At 43.5% G+C, this 25406-nt stretch overlaps 1 protein-coding gene across 1 annotated transcript in view; it reads right to left on the bottom strand.

Moving 5' to 3' along the window:
• dachd (dachshund d) overlaps positions 1 to 12011 on the bottom strand; it is a gene marked incomplete at its 5' end in the record, with an annotated part of 95094 nt that extends 83083 nt beyond the window's left edge. The window contains one exon of the mRNA XM_079276390.1: positions 11461 to 12011. Coding sequence (XP_079132516.1) covers positions 11461 to 12011 — 551 coding nt within the window. The remainder of the gene's footprint in view (positions 1 to 11460) is intronic.
• Positions 12012 to 25406: the final 13395 nt, after the last annotated feature.

The raw sequence follows: 25406 nt of genomic DNA, 5'->3' as shown, positions 1-25406 counted from the left end.
TCAGCTGTTCGAAGCAGATTTTTTCCCTTCCCTGCTCGGTAGTTAAGAGAAAGCACAGTCAGGTTTCCAGGGCCAAGCTGTGCGGGTTGTTTAATAGGCTTAGCCTGGTCGCCGGACCTGACCTTTCCCTTCCACAATACCGAGGCCAACGGGCTAGGGCCAGCTCTGGGAACACAATGACCCGCGGGTGAAGCCTAATCTCCAGCTCCATACCCTGCGCTGACCAGACGGCCCTCGTCCACAGCCTGTCCGCTGCTCCCACCGATGTCTTCCTGCCGAGACAACGGTGCCAAGGAACTGTCACCAGGCCCAGCGGGAGGGGGGTACCGACCCGACCAGCGCTCCGCGCTCAAGAGTGCCGCTTGGCAGAATGTGGAGAATGACAGGAATGCCGGGTGCCATTGTCGCATCCTGATAACATTCTACATCTAAGAGCACGATTAGAGGCCTCTGTAGTCGGCCCGTCTATGGGCGTGCTTGAAACAGACGGGGCTGCTGGTTGTTGTAGGCCTGTCATTACAATGCCGCAGCTCGTCATTTACAATAACCCGATTCTGAACCTCCAGGGTAACACACACACACACACACATTGATGCAAAATGATTATACATGTAACTTGAGGCATGGACGGTCCAGAGTACAGTGAGTGCAGCTCAGAAACATACGATCAACCGAGTGCGGTTAGTAGAAGTGCGGTGGCCTTAGGATCGTACAGCCACACATTCATTTCATCTAAAGCTTTTAGCATTGTCTGGTTTGGTTTTCATCTAAATATGCATTAAGCATCCTAGTGGACATCATCGATTAAAATAAAATGAGCCTATCTGACATGCACCAATGGGGAAAGCAAACAGCAGAGCTATGTGGAAAGGTTTCTACATATGTCAATGTCATGCATTTAAATGTGAAGAGCAAACAGTACTGTACATGCATGTGTACACACACACACAAGAGCCCAAAGCATACATAACACACAAAGCCCATTGTTGTGGCAAGAGCATATCAGATAAAGGAAGAGATAAAGAAATGCATCTGAACCCAAATGTATCCGTTGCTGCATTACTTCAACTTTCTAAGTGTTTGATCTGTGCAGGCGCTGACAAGGCAGTTCATTCTTTTCCAAATATTTTCTTTTTTGAGTTTGTTTTATAATTTTTTTCCTCTTGGTTCAAATGATGGGCTGTGAAAGGTTCTTCTTTCTTCTCCGTGCAAGTAAACTACACAAAAGCTGTGTTTGATCGGTGAAACGCGATCTGTATTTCTGGCATTGTCTCCAGTTCCTACTGTGGCATCTTAAAGGTCAGGAGTGAAAGGCCATTTGATAACTACTGAAAGACCTTTTGGGCTTTATTACGCCGCCTTTCATCTCCTTTTCCTGCGGAGGTTAAAACAAAGTAGTGCATCCTTTGAAAAAAAGAAAAAGGATAAATGGATGGCTTTGGAGCCTGAAGCCTTCTTCTTCTTTCTGTCACTGGGAGACCCAGTGTACAAGGAAAACTCTTGTGGGATGTGTTTCTGAGAGACGAGTCTTTTTAGGCACAATTAGCATATGTCCTCTCAACCTTCCAGCAAACCTCTCAATGAGACCCTGAAATCCGATTGAGATAGTATTACCACTCAAAACAGGGCATTACACAAAACATCTCAAGCATGCACGCTCATACAGGTGCACACACACACACACACACCCACGCAGACACAAACGCTCACAGCTCAATGACACCCACTTCCCGCTGAATATTCCTTTCTTTTTAATGGTAACCTTGGGAGACGGGCTGCACCGGCGCAACACTTAACAGCCACTAGTCTGAGAAAAATGTTTTTGATATGCTTGTGTCATTTAATCATCCGCCATTCTGCCGAGGCTGTGCGGGACAATTTTGCAGGATATTAACTCCCAACTAAACCCTGGCTTGTATCATTTGTGGGGCCAGTCAAGCAGGAGTCCCAGGAGGAGCGGAGACTTCCTCCTCACAGTCGTAGTAATCTAAGCCTGACTGGGCGTGCACGCACACAAGCACGCATGTGCACACACACACACACACACACACACACACAGCCAATAGACAGGTAGAATGAACCATAAAGGGATAAAGGAATCAGGAAACGTAAGGCACAAATGAAGAAGCCCCTTTACTGACAGTCACAGCAGTAAAAGGATGAGTGTGTTTGTGATTTGAGTGATCAGGTAACAACAACAGAATAGCAAGTAATATATATAGATATACATATACATGTATATCGATATATACACATGTATATATATAATTCACAGACAGACCAAATTACTTCCTTTTTCTTTTTATTTCCACACCAAAGTTAGAGATTGAAGAGCATTCGTAAAAATGTCACTTTAACGTGATCCATTTGGACAGCTCACATTGCTTAATGGGGTAGGAAATTCATTTTTTTTTTGCTGCTGTGGAACAGACATTGTGGATGATGTGATTCTATGCAAAATATATGAAGCCATTACTAGAAAAATGCATGAGTTTCAGTAGTTGGGGGGGTTGGGGGGAGAAAAAGTATCTCATTGCACGGAGGCTATCCCTATTCCTTACCAGGGAGCGTCACTCTCACACACACACACACACACTCTCACACACACACACACAATGCAAAAGACAGCAAAGACAACTGATGAAAACCATTTTTGTTCCATCACAAAGAACTAGGTCACCCTCTCATAATTGTCAATCATGCAATAAATCTCTCTGTGGCACAAATGAATACGGCATTGGAAATGAGACAAAGCTTATTGGCATGCTATGTCAGCTTGACTCAATTCATCCTCCTTTTCACACGAGACCATTCATATGTGAAGTTCTCTCTCTCTCTCTGGCTCACTCTCTCTCTCGCTCGCTGGGTAATGCACGCGTGCACACACACACACACACACACACACACAAGCGAACGCGCTCAGACGCCGCTAATGTGAGAGTTACGCAGGGGTTAATGTATGTGGACAAACCATTTCAGCCGATTTATTATCACAACCGTGTTTATTTCCATAGAGAACATGTCTCAATGTATTTTCTGCAATGCTGTGGAATTACTGAGAACACACACACACACACACACAAGTAACTGTTATAGAGCATTGCTTTCATGGCGTTAGTGAACGCATGGACAGAGTTTTGGCGAACTGAGATTACAATTGAAGGGATTCCAATCGCACAAACTTTGCTTTTCTGCTTCGTGTTTTCATGTCCATGACAATAAGTGTGTGATCTAGTTTTCTTTCATCTCTGACTGAACTCTGACAGTGTCGATCATGCCTGAAACTGAACTGACCCCTGACTTTTCGGCTAACCTCACATCATAGCAGGTGTGTGCGGTGCAGTGGTCTGTTTCCGTGTTATCTGATTGGCCCGGGAGCTTTGGCTTGACACAGCACTACAGCTCCCTCCGCCGAGGCTTGTGTCACGTCTCCGAGGACCCGACTGTCACTCTTTAAGAGGAGGGTAATAATAGCCGGGCGCCACGGCAAGTGGTGGCACAAGCGATTTTAAAGAAACATCAGGGAGATGGTGACATTTGAGTCTACGAGGAGAGAAACCTAAGCGCTGCAACCAATAAAGGCTCCCACCAATATTCTCACTAGGGTTTTAAAAGGAGGGGGGGGAGATACAGAAGCAGAGAGAGGCTGAGAGGCAAAAGAGAGATGTCAGTGTTAGATGAAAATGTGTTGACCTGGTGATATTGATATCCCCCGCTCATAACCTCTACAGGTGTGCCCTGCCGTCAGGAAGCAGCCCTGGGTGTGGCCATCGCTATGGGTAACAGACAAAATTGCAGACCTTATCGTTTTACAGCACACCGAATGAGCTGCCTGTCCGCGTCCAGCTGCTGACAGCTCAACTGATTCTGTAGTGGAAACACAGCTACTGTAAGAATAAACCATTCACGCAGCACGCATCCTTTCTTTTGTCTTTAACATTTGTATTCTTTTTTATTTTCAACCTCTGAAATTCAAAAGTACTGGATTAGGTTGTTTAAAAAAAAAAGCTAATATATCAGCTAATTATTTTTTTCTAATTATTATTATTTGACGGTAGGAACATTACAACTTCACGCTTTTTTTTCGAGATTTTCTAATTTCAGAAATGTTCAGCTGACAGCGACCTCAAGATTAATGAGTGGATTTTGATTGAGCAGCTTTAGCGAGGCTGAAGGGATTTGAAAGACAGATCTAGAACAATCTGCTGATCAACGTCCAATGCTGTGGCGAGAACCATTCATTTCGATATGACCTTTACATGTATGAAGAGAACAAGCTAAAGCTGGAACGCAGCATTTATGGCACACTGACATTGCAGTGCACCGGTTGTCCAACAAACATGTGAAAGATGTGGGAAAAGGCATGTTGCTGAGAAACTAATTAAATAGGAATCACTTCCTTTGACGTCAGCATTGTTATCATTGTAACTGTTAACTTATGATGGTTTAGCTTCAGTTTAAATCATCTTTTACAGAAACTCTGAAACCTGACTCAAACATCAAGAGTCTGAAGCTCCAAAAGCAGACACAAGAGAGCCGTTTAGTGTTGAGCCTGCTGGCTCAACGGGAACTCATTTTGTGCACATTGTTGGTTATAATCCGATGCAACAAATTGACTGCATGAAGTGTTTCTGGTGTCTAAGTGAATTCAGAATCCACGTAAATAGCTGTGGGGCCGTTTTCTTCGTTTTCTTTTCCATCAGAAGGTATTGACTAAGCAGATGCTTTGAACCACCACAGAATGTGCTGCTAGTCTCAAGTGTCATTAGCTTCGGGGCTTTTCCAGCTAGCGCCAGGTAAAGATTAGATAACAATCAGCCCTTTAATAGATACTGTTGGAGGCACCGGAGCCGTGCCTGTGCTGTGCCGTTCATCTGAAGCTAACAACAGAAGAAGAGAGAGTGGAAGCCGATGTCATTTCCTCCCCGATTTCTTCCCCGTGATGTACCGCGAGCCCGCGCAAGCAAACGCGGCTGCTGTTAAATTACATGTAGCTGCTCCCTCCAACCAGTGTCAGTGTACAGTGTGTGTCTGTCTGTGTTGGTTCAGGTCCAACTAGGATTTGAAATGGAACATTTCTAGGCAAGGCAAGGCATTTATTTGTACAGCACCTTTCAACAACAAGGCAATTCAAAAAGGTCGGAATGGTTCATAACCGGAGCAGCAGATCACACATGTACTTTGGCACCCGCACCACTCAGTGCTTCATAAGCCAACAGTGGTGTTTCTAAGATCTGCTCTTGGCCAAACAGGAAGCCGGTGTAGAGATGTGAGAAGTGGACCGGTGTGGTCTCTCCCGGTCTCAGTGAGCAGCTGTCTGATCAGACAGCACTACAGCGGTCGAGACCACCGAAGATAATGGACAGAGCGGACTACTTTTTCTAAATCCCGCCAATATATTCTCAACAATCCTCCAATCATTGATTTGTTAAATGCACTCAATGCTTGTATGGGACCATAGTCACTTGATGATATTGTTATGTAAATCTGTGTGTCATCAGCATAAAGATATTTAGTAGTTTTCTGAATTCTGGTAATAGTGTGAAAGTGATGTGTGATGTATACCTCCCACTAGTACCAGTACACGTATGTATGGGGTTTATTAAAGAGGAATATACTAGGGTATGTTCACGACATTTTGAACACCAATAGCTGATTATTCAGGAATCAAAAGTTTCACATGAACACAAATATTGTGTCTTAGCACGCAATCGCCTGCTATGAACACATATTACACAGCTAACTGTGCAATGTAATCTGAATAGCATGATGTTGGACAAATACACTCTTTGTTTAAAGGAAGGTGTATCTGCTCGGGGTGTTTCTTAACTTTCAGTCAAAGGAGAAGAAAAAGAAAGAGTTGCGCTCTCATAACGTGACGTGCATTGCTTCAAAAAGTACAAAGGGCTTTTTGTCGGATGACATTCCTTTCTTAATATACTTCAATTATAAGGAGGAGTCCTTTGTATTGAGTAGAGAGCTCCGAAAACATTAACACTGGAGGAATAACATCTGCGTGTTTACTCAGGAGAAGATTCATCCCTGATAGCCTCCGCGAAAATGAAGAGAGGGGGAGAAAAAAACAAGTGGAGGAAATTTGTGGAATCCCATCTGAGATTGCTTCCCTGATGGATTCCTTTTCCTGTCAGCTCAGACGAGAAATGAAGCCGGGGCAAATTAACTCCTGATACAGCCACGCTGAATTAGACAGAGAGTGCGGGAAAAAAACTACACACTTTTTAAGGATTCCAGCCTTGTCATTTTCAATTTTCTGCTCTTTGGACATGCTTGTATTCAGATTCCCCAACATCTATTCGCCATATCAATCCTAATTAGACAATCTGGGCCCACGAAGGATGGGAGCGGGAGTTATTTGCATAATTTAATCATAAATACTCTGTGATACATATTTCCAAATGCATTTGTACAATTATCTTTTCATCCTTGGGGCAAAAGTATTAATATGATTAGGCAATAATTCTTTAAAAAAGAGGGGGAAAATAGGAAACCAGCAAGTGTGCACTCTTTTTTAAACTCCAGCTTTGGGCTATATGAAAAATTAATTAATTTCAGAGGAAAATCAATTTCTCTATGTGACCATATTAGACAGAGCCAGGCAAGGGCCTGCATTCCTTCCCCAATCAGAAAATCTCATCTGCTCCCTCTAACTTCTGTCAGTAGCATTTAATATCCTGGTACGAGCGCCGGTGACTTCCGCCATGCTCCCTAAATGTGCAGTAATGTGAAGGAGCCGGCGAGCAAGGACGAGCCAGGGAGCTGTGGCTGTGGGGAGAAGAAGAGGACGGAAATCAGAGTGACCCAAAATCTATCGCTGGCCTGTCAGGCAATCAGTCTCAAGTGTAAAATCACCAGGTAAAATCGCCGTGTTTGATATGCCAGATAAGTCATATTGACAGATAGATTTTAAACAGCTTAACTCTGTTGTCTATAAGAATCAAAGCTAATACCCCTTTATGGTTGGCGAGCACAGTAAAAATAGGTCATTTGAATATGCTGATTAGCGTGGACGGACCTGATGTCGACGTGTGATTTTGCACCATTTCGTTCGGGTAGAGGTATTAATTGGTACTTCAATTGCTGCTGCCGATCCAGTAAAGGCATGCAAATAAGATGGGAGCCTGGACAACTAATGCATCCAACAGGCAAATTAACAGTCCAGGCCTCTTTGCCATGCAAACAGCTTCTAAATCCACAAACCGCATTAGAGAGTGTCAAACAAAGCCTCTTTAACGAGTCCTGGCTCAGCCTCATTGTTGGCTATTAAAAAGAAAAAGAAAAAATGATCTCAAAAGAAAGGAAGAAAATGAATGATACTTTTCTTAACTGAGCTAGACCGTGGATTTTTTGGTAAAAAAAAAAAGTTTTAATTTGTACTCGTTCCAGCTGAATGGATGTTCAGTCAATAAAGCAATTCAGATTTTCAAGGAGACTATTTGTTTTCAAAAAGAAAACACCTTGCTGCCATCTGCCAACTGCACAGTTGACTTGAGCACATGTACTGTACCTAATCAAATTTAGCAGAGCCCCACTGAAGGATTAAAAATGCAAAAAAAGAGAAAGAGAGAAGTTAAAATGCTTTTTTCCCTTCAATAAAGAAACAACACACAATATGACGGCCAATTTGACTTTCAAGGAAGTACTTGAATAGATTTGGATTTTAAACCGCTTTGTATATCCTTCTCTCTCTCCCCCCTCTCTCTCTCTCTCTCTCTCTCTCTAATCAGGCATCTGTCACTCTGTTTTTGAAGTTATTATCGCCCGAGCTCCCTCTTGGATGTGGTTGCTGGGTGACGGGTATCTTAGCACCCACTCTGACTGGGAATGATTTGAATGGAATCCAGAAATCTCCCCTGAGTACCTGTAAACACATCCGTGTCTTGTAGAAAACAAATATATTATAAGAGAGCTCGGCGGCGGAGAGGAGGGAGAGAGACAAGCTGGCACCCTCGGTGGCAGCTCGCACTGAGCGCTAAACAAAACAATTACCGTCATTTGCAAATATGTGTGTTTAGGCATAAACACTCTTGAAATAGGAACAAGAGAGGTGATAGCTCTCATAGCACCCTCTGTCATGTCAGAATCAATTAAATGTATATCTGTTAAAGGAGAAGTCGTACCACTGTGACCTGTCACATCGGGAGCGCTTCAGAGGGAGATCTGCTCGACTGCAACGAGCCGGGGAGGGAAAAAAAAAAATCTATTTAAGAAGGGCATGTAAGTGAAAAAGCCGTCCCGTTTCCCAGTGGTGGGACATTGTCTGGGGCGTGTGGTTAACCTTCAAGGGTAGACAATGATTGTCAATTAACTGCTGCATTTCTGCGCCCCGGCATCGGGTAGCCTGCCCCCACAAAGCAGACCAATGAGAGATTTGCGATATCTCTGCACCGCCCCCCCCCCTCCCCCATCCACCCCAGTGTTATAATAACCTTTCAGAGAGTTCAAGTGTCACGCAGCAATAAGAACCTTTTCCATCCCACCACGGGGAGAATGAAAAGGAAAACAAGTAGCTGGAACAGAGGACTCCTGGAGGGCTCCTGGAGAGCCGGAGTCTTAATGTAGGAGAGATTACTGATCCTGGATCAGTCTGGGAGCAAAGAGCCAACACTACTAATCTGGCACGAGAGTCCTTCGGAAAATGAAGGGGTCAAAAATGACTGGATTCCTAGTATACTTAAAGATGAACAATAATTACTAAAATACCGTGCAGCGTATTAGGCAAAGCACAAAGTCCAACACTCACTTAGAAGTAAAAGAAAAAGGATTAATTCATCACCATAATAAAAAAATACCCCAAAACATCCTACACAGCTTTTCTGAGCAGCGTTCTGCTAAAGTAAGCATGGCGGGGAGCAATTTGGTCTGCGCTTGTTTGTGTCCACATCCAAAGTACAACAGCGGGATGCAGCGGTGCTCTGTGATGCTATTCACATTCACACTGTGTGCAAAATGAGAGCAGTGTTGTTTTAACACAATAGGCCGTGGGAGGGGGAAAAGAAGCATGGGAAATAGTAAGACCCATTGTAGAGGAGGTATTATTCACTTCATTGTTACCACTCTGCCTCTGTATAATAAGAGTAGTGACATTGTGGTGATCGGGGCGAGATGAAAAGCTAAAGTGACCCAGACAGCGGGGCTGTTGTTGTGTAACCCGAGCGGGTTAACCCGGTGGACTCGGGTATTTTATTGTATTTTATTATACTGACAGCAAGTCGGTGCAAAGTCTCTTTTTTGGAGAGGGGGAAACTGGTTTTCACCTGCAGGGCAACACGTGTCCTGTTTACTCCGACTGATGATTTTGTCGGCAGCAAAATGATCCCCCCCCCCCCCCCCCCCCCACACCCTGCAAATAAAATCAACTCTTTTCTAAGTAACAGAAGCCTTTTATCCGGCGGATGCCTCGCCGCTCCGTGATGTAATTCTCCAAATGGGGCAGGCAGGCAGGCAGGCCGGGTCTGAGTGATTGATTTCAGCCCAGCACCGGGAGTACCTGGCTGCTTTCAGAGACAATTACGGTCCTGTCCATGTGCCCGTAATAGCCCACCACTTTAGCGTCATTAAAGCGACGCGAGGCACTGCATTATCCTTTAACCCCATCGCTGGCCATCCCCCCCATTGACAACCCGGAGAGTTCAACCACATACGTTGTCACCTGAAGCCCCCCCCCCCCCCCCCCACACCAGACTGGAGGAGAGGATCACTGCACCGTGTGTTTCTCTCTACAGAGGAGAGGGAGGAGGGGTGGGGGGGGGGGTTCTGCTCCCTCAATGCTTTATGTAAATGACGCTTGAGCGCCAAAGTGCACAGGTGAGCCGTTGAGACGATTACAACAGCAATCGAAATGTGGAGCTGAAGAGTGTTTAGAACGTTTTGTGACGAGAGCATGAAGAGAAAATAAAATGCATGCTGCTAAAATTTGAAATAAATGTACTGCACAAGGGAAAAGCTGAAGAATTAAAAGAATATGTCACTGTGATAATTTGCCTCTCTCTTCTGACCAGGCCCACTCTGCAGACACAGCAGTTATTTGAGGGTCAAAATGTATCCAACCTGCTCATACAGAGATCTTAATGGCACAAAATGGTCTGTGTGTGCATGTGTGTTTCAGTTGTTTTTCCACCACGTGTACTTGGAATACTAAGTATGCATCTAAAAAGTCAGAATTGAGTTTAATCTCACACTATATATATTTTTTTCCCCAAAAAGGCTGTATGCTTATACACCGAGATAACCAAAGTGACTCAAAGTGTTTATTGCTATCCCCCACACTGAAGTGAGCCTTTCCATCATATTTGCATTTCCAGCTCATTTCTGGGTAGCAGATCAATATGGAATCAATCATAGTGACAGGTGAGATGGTAAATTTGACCAGGCTGAACCATCCTGCGAGACTGAGCGATACATCAAAGCCAGGAGCAACAGGACGGTAAAAAATGGCTTTTAATCAAATATTGATCCTCACTTTAAATCACCCCCATATTAAAACGTAGAAACCTCAAAATATTTGATTTGGTAATACGGGTTAATGCATTCATGTCACTTACTGTGTGTGAATTTCCTTGTTGAATATAAATCAAGGATGTTTGATAAAAGGCATGTTCTAATGTGTGTGTTTGTATGGCAATTATCCAGAGCATTTACAGTGGGGGAAACAGACTTCATCCACTCATACAGGAGTCGTGAGTGTACTGTTACCTCCTTTAAAAAATATACTGGCTGTCAATCCTGAGAAAAACAATTACGACACTAATGAGATGTAATTCTGGTAATCTGTGTTTGTCTTGTTTATACTTACATTCTAACTTAGAAATACAATTGTACTGGCCCTGTGGCAAGGGCATATAATCATGCATAACCTCATTTTCTTCCAGAGAAAATTGTTTCAAAGTTTCCTTAAATTAAGAGCAATTACAGTGAAGTGAGGATCCGAACAGATGGCTGTGGCGGTATTTGTGACATCGCCTTTAGCCGTGGCGGATCTACGCTTCTTGAAGTTTATTCAACAGCGTGGTGGAACTCGGCCGTGGTGTAGCCTACATTATCGATTCACTCGTCCCGCAGCAGACAGGCGATCCATCATGGCACAAGCTTTGCCCTGCACGTGTTTAAAAAAAAACTTTCACTAAACTTTCTCACTGATGGTGCGCTCTGGCCTCTCGCCGTCCAAACGGACACACCAGAAGCACATTCTAGCAAACCAACGCTCACGTACACACACACACACACACACACACACACACACACACACACACCACACACTGTTTTTTCCTAACTCCGAATGATACATTAATGTCATCGCTTGAATCACTTGATTTTTTTAAAAAGAGAAAAATGTCTCCTCCCTCCTTGCTCCCTCGCCTTTACGCACGGCATGTCCATGAAGACATTTACACCCGAAGAAGAAGACAAAATAAATGTGCCGCACAAGAGCCGCCCGCTTACCTCGCGTTGGTGCAGTCGTTGTACAGCGTCTCGAAGTCTTTCCTGGAGATGAGTTTACAGCGGTTCACCCCGGGCTGGATGGCGCCGAGCCCTCTGAGGATGCGGACCTGCTCCACATTGCACACCACCGGCGTGATCTCCAGCCGCTTCAGCTTGGTGTAGACCGTGTGCAGTCCGCCGACCAGGTGCTTCAGGAACAGGTCGAAAGCCTGCGGCAGGCAGATGAGCTCGCAGCCGTCCACGGTGAAAGAGGCCACTTTGGCGGCGCGCAACTCGACCATCTTGCACTCGTTGTTCTGGGGTATGTTCTCGACGGGCGACGGGGTCGAGTACACGGGCTTGCCGGGCGGCAGCGCAGCGTTTGGGATGCCTGGGCTGCCGGTGGCGAGGAGCTCTGATCTGAACAGGTTCTGTCCGGGCGCGGACGGCAGCGCCAGGGATGGAGACGGCGACGAAGTAGTCGTCGGCGGGGACGTCGTCAGGGTGGGAGTCGAGATCGGAGGCGGCGCGACCAGAGTAGTTGGTGGGATCAGAGCAGCCGGTACGGCCATGGTCACCTACAGGAGGGGGAAGAGAGTAGCCGAAGTTCAAAGTTGAAAAACTCAGCCTGCCGAGACACCGCTAAATGAAAGAATCCACGAGAGTTTAGCTCCTCGCATAAGTTGTGAAGTAAAAAGAGCTGCCGAGAAAAGGCGTGCTGAGTGAGGGCGTTGGGGGGTGGGGAGGGGGGGCTGAGCGGCGGGACAATGATCAAAGATAGGAGGAGGAATGACAGGAGGAAAATGAGCTGAAAAGTGCAGCTCCGCTCTGTGGATGAGTTGTTGTTGTCACACGGTACAGAGGGGCGGAGCTAGGGGACACGCAAGCCTTTGAAGAACAGACATGTTCCAGTCGGTTCCGATTGTTTATTCCACATTAGAGAAATACGGTTACATCGGATGATAAACGTGAACAAATTAGAATGTTTTTCTTTTAACTGTGGTCAAAAACAAACTCGTGTGGAAGATTCAGTGACTGCTGGTTCTCACAGCACAGAGCAGCCACACAGACTACACCTGCTATCAGACGGTATGCAAGCCCACAGTGACCTTACTGACCGGTGATCACTGTGGGCTTTTTTCTCCTTTACTTTATTTTATTGTGGATGTCATTGACTTCTTTGTCATATTTTCTGACAAAGTGCAATGTACACACTATCTGTCAGCAAGGGAATAAAGAGAAGTCTAATTGAATTAGCTCTTTATGGTGATTCTATTTACAGTCAAAGTGGCTCTGGCTTGTTGTATGAAGTAACAGCATGACACAACATGAGGCAATGGTGGTATTTACATGACAACGTATAAATATAAAAGTACATTTACTCACTAAAAGTTTGACTGTAACACCTAATCTTCAACAGAATGCATTGTAAACGCTTCATATCATGCTGTGCAGCGCTTCATGTCAGAAGAATAATAACTATTGTGTTATTCTGTAAGAATTACACGTGATGGCAAACAAATGGTGGCAGCGGTGTTAAAACAGTTAATGAAGTCAGAATAGCTGTCGATAAAGAGGCACTCCTGCCCATGAGAGAAACAAAAGCCTTCATATTGCCAGAGCCTAACATAGTGAAGAATCTGAAGTGGTGTGAGAACACAGGCTAATAGAGTTAAAACCTTTCAAAATAATAATAATAAAACCAACTTCAATACACAGACCACAACATTGGTAACGGTTCACTTTTTGGGTGTCTCGCACAGTATTGCAATGGCAACTTCTGTCCGACCTGCAGGACAGAACACCAGCCTGTTGAAGGTTCGCACTCTTTCATGGTGAAGAGTGCTGAGCCCAGCTTAACAACGGGAACTCTCAAACTTTCTCCCAACCTCAGACGGCGCAGCAGAGAGAGGGATAAAGGCAGAGAGGGAGGAAGTGCAGCGCTTGTATGGTGGAGGTGGGGTCATGTCCGTGTACAATAAGAGCTCACATAGAGTTCACGCATGTGTATGACCACTGGAGCGCATCAATTACAATACCTTTCCCGCCAGATCAATCTGTGGGTGTAAAACACTGAACTACACCGCTGGACGTCTCACTGAGAGATCAAACTCTATTAAGAGAAATAGGCCGTAGATATATTCAAAGCTGGTCTGCGGGAACCTTGTTTGGAGTTTTGCAGTAATTAAAGTTATGGATAAAAAGAAATTCCGCCGGCACAACTGTTATCTTTTTGTCCCCAATTTGGTAGCACTCATTAGATTGCATTACATCAAATAACAAGTTCTACTTTAGCTTTGCACTGTTTTTTTGTTGTCTATTTGCTGTTAGATGTATTTGCAGAAGCTGGGTTTTGCAGAGTTCATACTTACCATGACTCCTCTTTAAGTGGAATGAGTGCGGTGCACATCAGGGAGGCTGCTGCTTATCACAGTCTGCATTGGCCTTAATATTCCGTGTATTGCTGTTGTCCTGTTGTGTCAGATCAGCTTTAAGATAAGCAGTGTGCCGCTTTCAAAATTATCATTCAGGGAAAGAGGTGGCTTGTAGTGTAAAATCAATAGCTGCTTAAAATTCATTGCCAGGCAATCCATTTGCCCTTTATGTTGCTAACCTTTCACTTAAATATGCACCATATTAAGATTTCATTATATACAATGAATGTCACAACAGTTTGCCCACTATTTCTCTTGTTTGCATGGGTTAACTGCAAATCATTGTGCTTGTAATGTCTGAAAAACTACTTTCATTAACATTATGCAGGGGAAAAAATAAAAATGCGGCAGAGTTGCCTAATAGGTATTAAAAGGCACCACAGGATATGTGTGATGTTTTAGATACAGACGCCCTTTCAACAGGCTGGGTGGGCTGCATGTGACCCCGGTTATGAAAACATAGAAACACAAAAATAAAGTCTGTGAACTTTGTTGTTGTAATGCAGCGCACATACAAAGAGCACTACTGATTGTTAAAAGCATGTATGGGAAGCTATCTTTCGAGGCAGCAGCGCTCTAAGACTACGTGTTAATTGTGACAACAACGTCACTTCTTTCTTTTTCCTTCATGCACAGTGGGACTAAGTTGTCTCTGCAAAAAAGTAGTTTGAAATTGGTACCGTGAGTGAAGTTTCCAGCGCTCGGTAACACAGACGGTTCTCCTGAAAGTACACACAAGTACAGTACTTGTGGATGAGATTGCAGTAAACAAATGACTGTGTCAAAATGTAATCACCCAGCGTGATGAATGGCATCAGGAAAGTGTTTCACAATGTATGGATATGGGACAAGACTTGTGTATGATCAATGACACAGTATATTGTTTGATGTCATAATTTATTCACCCCATAAAGCTTTGATAAAACAATGTTGAAAAGCAATTTAAATTGAATTCATTTAAATGTCAATTCTCATGGTTAGGATTTTTCTATAATTGGCTGTTTAATTAAAATAATTTTCATAGTCATTAATACAGCCGGCAACTTGTGGCGCACTGACGTGTTTTAATTACATGGTATTAACAAAATTGATATGCTTTAGAAAGCACGGTGAATAAGAAATAATTAGACCAATCATACATCATCCTCTTATGGACGTTAAGTGTATCACCATATAATTGATGAACTTAAAAAACAAGAGAGATAAATAACTTTAATTGAAGCGAGTTGGTGTACAGAGCCAGGAACAAAGAATCATACTCACGATGTATTATATTTCAGAGGCAATTCATTATCTGTAACATCACTTCGCTCTCTGTGCCCAGCACTCTCCCCTAACCTATGATTACATGACATTTCAAAGCAGTGATACTGTGTAGTCTTTTAAAATGTCCTTTTACCTAGTCGGCATAAATCTTCAAACTGCTTTTCCGCATAGGCAAGTAGGGGGGGGGGGGGGGGGCAGCTTCAGACATAAGAATCATTTAGATGCTTGGAATAAAGCACTTATTGATCATGAATATTTGTTTCTCCAAGGTTATGCTGCCTTGACCCCATCTATCCTTAGCCACCCGTCCAACACAAACATGCCACTTGGGGTGAGGGGGCGATGTCAGGGAGCACACTGACGGTGGAGGCTGTGTGATAATTCTCCCCACTGGCCACACTGACTTCTTTTCTAATTACAAATACCAGTGTAGGGCTTCTCTCACACTTCTGCAGTTCCTGTATTCGTCCGCACAGAATCACGACCTTTACAGTCACAATCCAGAATATATGAAATGTTTTATTTGAGCGGACACGACTGGGAATGAATCGGCAACTAAGTTGTAGTCATTGAAGTCCTTTTTATGACAAAACTCCAAACATTCTGTCATTCAAGCTTCTCAAATCAGAGAGTTTGCGGTTTATTTTCCGTTTTATATCATTGCAAATGAAATCTCTGTGTTATTTGGACTGATGGTCGGACAATACAAGGCATTTGAAAACGCCACCGTGGACAATCAGAAGATTACGCAATAAGAAAGCTCTTGTCTCATCAAAGCTGCATTTCTGCTCCACAGTTGTTGCCCAAAATATCATTCGCCGACTCCTTTCACCAGTTTTACAGTCAAAGTTTCACGAATAAAGTCAAAGTCAAAGTGTAAAGCATAATTAAAACAACACACATTGACCAAAGAGAAGCCTACAACCAAGAAATCAGAAAATGAAGTTTAAAAAGTCAGCAAAGGAAGACAGAGTCCACAGTTGGGATCAGCTGTATCTTTGACGTTCTCAACTTGTGCATCATCAGTTTCTTTAAGAGCAATGCCATATTTACCTGTATCTCTCCGCACACTTACGGTAGACAGACGTGCATTGTAAATAGGGGTGATTTAATCTTCCCCCTCTTAATGCAACTGTCACAGGGTAGGACTCAGACTCAGCTGAGCGAATGCAACGCTCCTCCACACAAAGTATTGGAAATAACAGCTCTCTGGTAATGTGACTGCTCAAAAGAGGAGCAAATGGAGTTCACTTGGTTTTCAAAGAGCCAGCCTCACCCACAATTAGAGCAGTCACGGCCCACGTCCTGCAGCACTTCATTTGATGCCGCGCAGCCTCCAATATAACCGGGGTGCAGGAAACAGAGAGATTTGTGGATATCTAAATTGCCAAAGCAGAAACCTGTATAAACAGCGGTAATTACCGGGCCATTGACAGTCTTTCAGTGTTGTGCTCATTCTGCCACAGCCGCAGTGATTAAAATGAATCCTCATCGACTTCTCCATTAAAGCGCTGGCAGGAGCGATCCCGTGACCTTTCCCCATTGATTGAACATAACAATCACAATTCAATTGTAATGCAAAGAGAACATTTGTTATAATGTACACGAGATGCATGAGCCATTTCTTGGGAGCAGGGTAATCAATGGAGTGCCTCTTGGCGTGATGCAAGGAGAATGAGGCTGTGTTTGCGGGCCCTAATTCACACAGCCTGCAGTGTATGATGGAAGCCAATGATATGCATGTAAACGCTCCGCTCATTCTTCAACGGGATAACAACAAATCCTGACTTCTCTGTCCATAAAACGCTAACAGCCCCAGCGCTGCCAATCATGGCGGCGCTGGGGCTGCGAGTACACACAGATGCACTTCAGGTTCACTCCGAGATCAGAGTTTGATTCGCGTACGGGGTCACGTGGCGAGATCTCTCGTGAATCATCTGTCAGAGGATGGAGACTTCCGCGTTGCCATGACGCTCATTGAATTACTAAGCGGGAGACGCGAGTGCATACGTACAGTCGGAACAATCTCAAACGCATCTGTAGCCTTCTGTACGTTCTAGTGGTGGTCGGGCAAGGACAAGCTTGTAAAGGCGTAATACTGATGATCAGCTAAACTCGAGCGGGTGAAAGCACAACTTGCACAATCCTCGTGCCACAGACGAGGAAAGCATGATCGGCATAACAAACCCCGTCACCGTTCAATCCCTCTTTAGAAGCTGCACTCCATCATGTCTTTCAACAAAAAAAAAAAACGCCTTATGAAGAGTGTATGCCAATGATGTCCTTAAGGGATTTCTTTTTAGAATCAGGAGATTATAGTTTACACGGACATTAAACTGATTAAACCAGTCAGCTCTCTAAAGGCAGTTTATCTTATGGAGAAAATGTGGTATGCTAATTGAGAAATTCCGATGATAAAATTATATTTAAACCTCTCTCTCTCTCTCTGCTGGAGGATTTTAGTTTGTCTTGATGAAATGGCTAATCACAGCCATAAGCTGTGAGGCGTTAGCTGAGTGAAACAGTGTTTGCCATGCTAAAAGGTAATTGTCTCGGAAAACTTCCTCGATGACAGATTCAATTCCATTTAGTAAATGTTTAATAAATGCTGTACAAACAGGCAGCCCCGTATCTCGCTGCGCTTAGGAAACAAAGGGAAACTTTAATTGCTTTAATCATCGCCGAGCTTTGACGTTGTTATTGGCCTTAAAAATAGCAGTTAACAGAACCTGTCCCGCTGAGGAAATTGAACCACATTTGGAAAGTGATCCGTAATTAAGATAGCGGCATCCCGAAGCAGCTCGGCCCGGGCAAACTGTTGTTACGATAGGAAAAAACATTCCAAGTCACACAAAGCTATTCAATTAACAGAAGGACCCAAGAAAAACAACCTCCCTATTATGTATCACTTACTTTAATCAGATCGAAAGCGATTGTATCCCTTTTTGAAAATCCCTGAACACAAACATGTTAATTAACAGATAGGAGGGTGGAAAGATGTATTTTTCATTAGTGGGTGAAATAATGTTCCCCTGTAACATCAAGGAAAATCAACTGCTTACTCCAGTTAAACCAGTCAGCGGTGCAAATTCCCTGCCAGCATTTTTATTTAAAACCTCATTAATGTGTTTCAAACCGGCATAGCTGTACCTTTAATCTGCACTAAAAGGAAATTATGCGTTTCCTGCTTTATTTACCAGCCTTACTTAACAAGTGTTCCTGTACAATTAGAATTGTTAATAGATCTGGAAACAAAAGGACTTTGAAGGTGGGAAAGTGCTGACATTATTTCACTGGGGAAAAACACTCCTGAGAAAAAAGGATCTGCTGTAAATGTAGTTTCCTGGAACACAGGCACACTGCAATGCTGGTCTCTCATTAGAGATGCCATGCACAGGACATAAATCAAGGCCCGTAAAACATTTCATTGCCACACAACACTAAATTACACACTGGCTGGTTTGCCACACTGATTGTGTTTAAACATTGTAATTTTACTTTATTCCCATTAAATCTATGCAGCGTTTTTACAATCCATAAACAGAGCATCTGGAATAAAAGTTAATAAATGTCAGGATTTGCATTTGGGTGGGGGGGGGGGGGACCCTGCTACATTTTTTTTGCAAATATCAATCCATGAACCTTTCAACATTTCATCAAACAAAATGCAAATTGTACCTTTAGGAATTTAGAAGACAAGTGACAAGAAATGAGATGCAATGTCCTTTGGAATCAGGAAATCAGCTAAACTGGGACGCAAAGCACCACAGTGAGGAGGACTGTGATGGGATGAATGTCCAAGTAGTACGCTGGAATCCTACAGTTTTCTATATGATCAGGTATAATTGAATTTCAGTAAGTTACTTTCCATTAGACCCTTGTTTGTCAGCCTGTTCTTCATCTCCTCTATTTCCTCTTATTCTTCTTATTGTATGATATTGATATAGGACACATTGGATTATAGCAGATGCTATTAGCAGCCATGGTTTGTAGCTGACCTGGGCTCACATCAGATACTCTGTGTGTATGTAGCCTACTGTGGGCTGTGCAGTTGCGTTGCCTAGTGAGACTAGTGAGACTATTGTCAGTTCAATTATTCATACGAATGCTATATACTCGATTTTTTGTTAACTATAATAGAAGACAGTGGAAATAGTAATAAATAGTGTCAGGCTGACCTTTTGTTGAATGAAGACATTAATCTGTTATAGTTTTCACTAAATGACTGCTTATCAAGATCTATTAAATAGTGAAAGCAATCGTGTGCTACCTTAGTACCTACTAAGGAACTACAAACTCAACTTATTATGTCCCGATTTAAACAAGTTATTCGCCCTGATCCTTTTGATTTCATTGCTGACCGCGTGGAACTAACTGATCATGAATACTCTTCTGACTGTAAGGTAACATGGAGCTGTATCTACTCTTTATTTCATAGTTTTTATAGGGTTAGTGATCTCATTTGGTCGGTTAACTGCTGGTCTGGAACGCATTATTTTGTAACCAGTGTAATGTCAGCATGATAACATGGTGGAATTAGCAAGCTAACATTGGCTAGTTAACTAGCGAGCCGCTAAATGAGTAAAATGGAACAGCCCTAAGCTTCATCCACACTCTTGTCACAGCGTAGGAAAGCGCCTTGCTATCTCCAGATGATCATGAACACTCATTCCGCAGATGCTTTTTTTAAATTCATGATGTCGATTAATCGGTCAAATATATCTCAGAGTTCGCCTTAAAGATTAGGGCTCATTTACAACATTTTTAACTATGGAATGCTTATTCTTCAAAATTCGACAACAAATTTCAATATCCGCCCTAAAGCACACCATGCTGTATGGTCTATCTGACTCTAAATGACATGAAGATGAAGATGAAGAAGACTTAAACTAGAGATTGAGACCATAAACTCATGTTTACAATGTTTACTGAGGTAATAAATCAATAGAGAAGTAGTCATTTTCTCATAGACTTCTATACAAACTGAGTTATTTTTGCAACAGTAGGAGTCGCCCCCTGGTGGCCATTTAAAATAATGCACGTTAAAGACACTTCCACATTCACTCTTCAGAACAGGAGGTTGCCGCCTACTTACAACACGTTTAAGTGTGCAGTTGCTCTTTAATGTGCATCACTGGCCAATACCCAGCTAGTTAACGCCAGCCGCTGATACCGATCCAGTACATCGGCTCATCTGGTCATGAACATAAACACCAAGAGACAAACTTCTAATTACTTCACCGTCATGCCAGCCAAGCTGAAGAGAAGCTGCTCACCAGTACCATCAGCCGCAGGTTGTAACAATGGAAGGAACCAATGCTGTGTCACATTGTCCATGTTTATGTTTAGTAATCATGATCACCGTATGATACCGATATCATGGTGCATGACATACTAAAAATGTACAGTATGAATTATAACATTAAGCAGTCGTTCTTCATTTTAGCGTCGGCGCTGTAATACATCAATACGTGTTAGCGGGGCGGCTCCATGTGCTATAATGTCTCTCAGTTTGCAGAGGGTTACTATGCTCGGCTGACTTAGTAAACTATGCGTCCAACAACAATGATTATTCATGTCATTCTTCAAAGGTCCTTCAGAAGATCTCCATGCAGCAGCGAGTCACCCTTTCCTATTAATTCAAGCTTGGCTAAGATTGTACCATCTGGGCCCTTGTACTTCGTGATTAATGCCGACGAGTTGATTCATATGTGCAATTGGAGTTTAATAAACAAGGATTTCAGAGTTAAATGGCACATACAAATGCCTGGGATGAACTCGTTCATAGCACCTAATTTGTGTTCCTGGCAATAAAGCCCACTCATAATTGCTCACTACAATCGTCTCCCAGATACACAAATATGGGGATTTTGTGATTAACATAATGTGTTTCTTCCAGAGGGGGATTAATCCTGCAATTCTAAGATGCCTTCAGACATATGTACATAAGAATCTTTATTTGGTCCAAATTAACTTACTACTGGGACAGCGTGATTATCACTGGCACAAAAACATAATTACTGTTCATCATTGTCCAGATTAAGCCCCAACAAACTTTTCCCTTTTTTAAAACAGTGTGTGTACGAGACACCGTGGCTTTGCAAACAAAATGAACTTTGTAATTCGTCTCCTGCTCATATTCTCTGAGTCTGTTTCAATGTCACAGCGCTCGCTGCAGACTTCACACAGGAAGGCATTCGGGCTGCTGATAGCATCCCAATGTGACACAGAGGCGCCACACAACAGTGACCTCTACAGGAGCACAGAACACATCAACTGGGTCATGCTTACTGTAGTAACTGTAGGCACTGGACCAGGGCGAGCATGCCTCTGCATGTCCCAGGGATGTCTTCACTTCATGGACCCCAACATGGATGCATTAAGCTCCAGATGTTGTCGTGCAAAAGAAAGACCTTTGTTGCTGATATACTGTAATGTTAGATCCAAATTTAAAGTGTGAAAGTTGTTCTTAGAGACGCTTTCACTCTGTAAAGTGTATGATATAATCATAAAAAGAAAACGAACCTTATGGGTCCCTTTGGACACATGAGGTTACATAAAAAACTTTACATGAAAAAAAAACTAAGAATTTCACATTTAAATACTGTTGATGTCTATTTGTACTATAAGCTGCATAAAACAGCAAGATCCCGATGCAAACAGGTGAGGCTGCTGCATATCAACAAGCAATGCCCCTCTGCCTTTAGCTGGAGACAAAGAACAGTGCAGAGCAGTGTCTTCAGCGGGGCAGAAGGGGGAATGGGAGGGCGCCAAGCCCCGCAGACCACAGCCAAGTGCAGGATCACGGAGGAGGAATGAATGATGCTCTGATAAGGCACAAAGTAGAGAGGGCAGACCAAACAGGAAAACTAAGAGGGGAGAATGTGCGGGGCGTTCACTGCCCGGGCAGGAAAATGTGCTGATACCGATGTGCTGCTTTCTTCTTTTTTCTGTGTTGTGTAAAGTTGTACTGCATGTTTTTGTTTTTGGTCAAAGTAATCACTGAAAACATCCACGTACAAATAGAACTATGAGGCACATGGACTGTTCAAACCTCTTCTGTATTCACTTCTGACATCACAAACCAGGTCTGAGATTCTCTTAGTTTTACAGCTAACATAAGAGTCTTGTATCAGGAAATCCTGGATCCAGAGCACTACCAGAATCTAATCCTTCATCTGTCCACCAAATTCTGCGCCGATCTGTTGAGCTTTTGAGATTTCAAGCCGACGGGGAGGCAGAAAAATGAACCGTCTTTGTGCTTCTATGGTGGAAGCAATAAATCTGCGCGACACTTTTACTGCAATTCAATGTATGTTAGAGATTTGTGAAGCGGTGATGGACACTTTCATTAGTAACCGATTAACTAACATCGAAGAGCAACACATGTGACACTCAAAGTAAAGTGTGATGTGTGGAGGTAAAACATGCGATTCTTGAGAATGCGCTCATGGCACAATTGCAGACCTTAAAATGCTAAATTAGTCGTTGAGAATAGGGCCAGAGGAGAAGAAGAAGAAAAATGTAGGGTAATCTTCCTCTTTTCCCACACAAGGGACCAGGAGAACACAGGCTATGTTGTACCCCCCTTTCCCTTTTACCCGAGTTCTCCTTTATGTATTCAAATTCACTTCAGCAGCATAAAATTCTCCCAAGAGACAGCATTGTCCTCCTGCTTGTCCCTTGGGCTTGCCATCTCCCAGTAACATCTCTTCACTCCACACAATTTAGCCCTGCACCGAGCAGACAGACGCTTCTTCCACAGTAGCCTCTTTTCAAATGATCAAATGCGATTTAATGAAAATTAATTAAAAAGCTTTTAAAAAAAGCTACGACTGAATGCGTAGAATGTTTTAAAGGCTTTGTGCACATTACTCCAGTTTTCAGTTGTTTTTCTTCTTTAGTGTAGCCGTCTGAAACAAATGCCCTGAATAGCCTTTCACTGGTTTTATCCCCTCAATGATAATCTCTGTTGTGTTATTATGTGTGAAAATAAAGGCCACGCACATTTTCTTTGCCCCTCGCTCTCTCTGTCTCGTTCGCATTCAGGGAACTGAGAATAGCAAATTTTACACCGATGGCTGAGTTGCAATTGCAGTTACAAATGTACGAACGCTACACTTTCATAATAACGCGGTCCAAATGCTTCAAAAGGCGCGTAGGTCTGCTCTGGTGAGCTTGAATGTGTGGTCCTTGGTGCATAAAGTAAGCATAAGGCCAACTCTATAGCAAAGAGGGCTTTACTGAATGAAATGGAAAGCCCGAGGCATCCGAGTTAATACATTAACACAGGGGAGGACGAACAGACAGAAATACTAAGGAGCGGAATGGAACAAATGATAGAGAACAGTAATAGAATTATTAACATTCTGGCTTTTATTTAAGTCTTTCCCATTAAAGTGGTGAGCATGTTATAGTCGAAAGGTGTAGATATAGAATGTTTTAGGTAAAAATAAGTGAATATAAAACGGAGAAGTGGACTTATCTCTCTTCACATCGAGAGTGGTTCTGCCAGAGGCTGTCACCACACAAACATCATCACACACACACACACACACACACACACACACACACACACACACACACACACACACACACACACACAGCACAAGTGATTCCAAAGTATTACAACATTATCATATCTATTCACTGCTGGCATGATGCAAATGTTCTCAATGACATGCTTGCCTCTACAAAACTCTCCCACAGGGTTCTAATAAAACAGTACAATTTCCCACTCTCCCCCCCCCCCCTCTCAGAAACGCACCAGTCTGCGGCCCTGTGATCTGCTGCAGACAAAATGAGACGCAGCAGCTACAACAGAACTGAGACGCAGTCGGAGTATTCCCCGCGCTCCTCGAATAGATAATGCTTTTTTTTTCTCCCCTTCACATTCCTTTATTCTTTCAAAAAAGAATGCATCAGAGGGCAAATATTAATTCTCCTCGTCATATAGAGGAGCCTACGCAAGTGGCATACTAGGATGGGCTTTTGAATGATTAAGGGAACAACACATAAAGGGGTTCCTCGCGGCGCTTTGAACTTTCCGCGGAGTTCTGAGAACTCCCCATTTATTCCCCTCTCTGCAGGAGACTTGATGTTAAAAGACACCGTTAATGAAAGCTCTGTAACAGGTAGAGACAGAGGGATTAATGCAATCTAAACACGGAGAGCCTCTCACACCCAGCTCTGGCTCGTGGGCCGATTGGGGGGGGACCCAACCACTTTTCCTCACTTTCCCTGTGTCCTCCCGCCATGAATCTCCTTTAAAAGAAATGCCAATAGATCCGATCACCTAATTCTCTCTCCTCTCCTCTCCCTCCCTCCCTCCCTCCCTCCCTCCTCTCCTCTCCTCTCCCTCCCTCCCTCCCTCCACAGGCCCCGGGAAGATGCACGTGTGGGCGGGGGGGGGAATCACTTCAAGGAATGACATTGACTGGGGATGTGCTGACTTGCACCACTGTTTTGCCTTTTGATGTGGGAGATCAAATCAATGTACACGCCGCTCTCCGAGCGGGCGGGTTGGCATTAGCCTGAAGGTGCGTGCTTGCCCCTCGATCATTAGCAGCTCGCGTCTCGACTCTCCAAATAATCAGGATTTACTGATAGGTGCAAAAACAGCATAACATTTGAGATGGAGGGTAATGCGAGGCTGTCATAATCAGATTTACACCAACACCAGCCACACACACACACACACACACACACACACACACACACACACACTCTGCCTGACACCGGCATTTGTTATTGGTGTGAGTGGCGTTATTTGTCACTGGTCTGGTGTGCGATGGTGCCTTCACATGGAAAATAGCACGATGAGACCTCCTGAGTGCTTAAGTCAGATGGATCGAACGCTCTTGAACACTGATAAAGGTTGATTTCGGGTTGTGCCAACATTATTGTGGGCAAACTAATGCAGAATAATTGTCATATTTCGTCCCGTCAAAAGACTCTCCAACAATGATGTATTCGGCGCTGCAAAGTTTACCTCTGCAGCGCAAGCGAGAAATTTGCACATGGCGTCAACGTTTGAGCATATTTCAATCGACTCTCTGACACGTGCACTCCCTGGCTGTCCTGTCGGTGCTCAAACAATAATTGTGTAAAGAAACTATTAAAGGGGGGGGATTAGAAAGACATAAGGATCTTGTGTGTATTTCCGCCACATTTGAATTCACACTGTTTGCCTGTAACTTCATGCTAATGATCAAAGTTGAGGGGGGGGGATTCTCCTGAGTGCAAGTTATGAAGATGAGATGAGGA

Source organism: Melanostigma gelatinosum (genome assembly GCF_949748355.1).
Source record: "Melanostigma gelatinosum genome assembly, chromosome: 10".
NCBI lineage: Eukaryota > Metazoa > Chordata > Actinopteri > Perciformes > Zoarcidae > Melanostigma > Melanostigma gelatinosum.
Note: the sequence above shows the minus strand (reverse complement) of the source record. Positions and strands in the feature narration are given on the sequence as shown.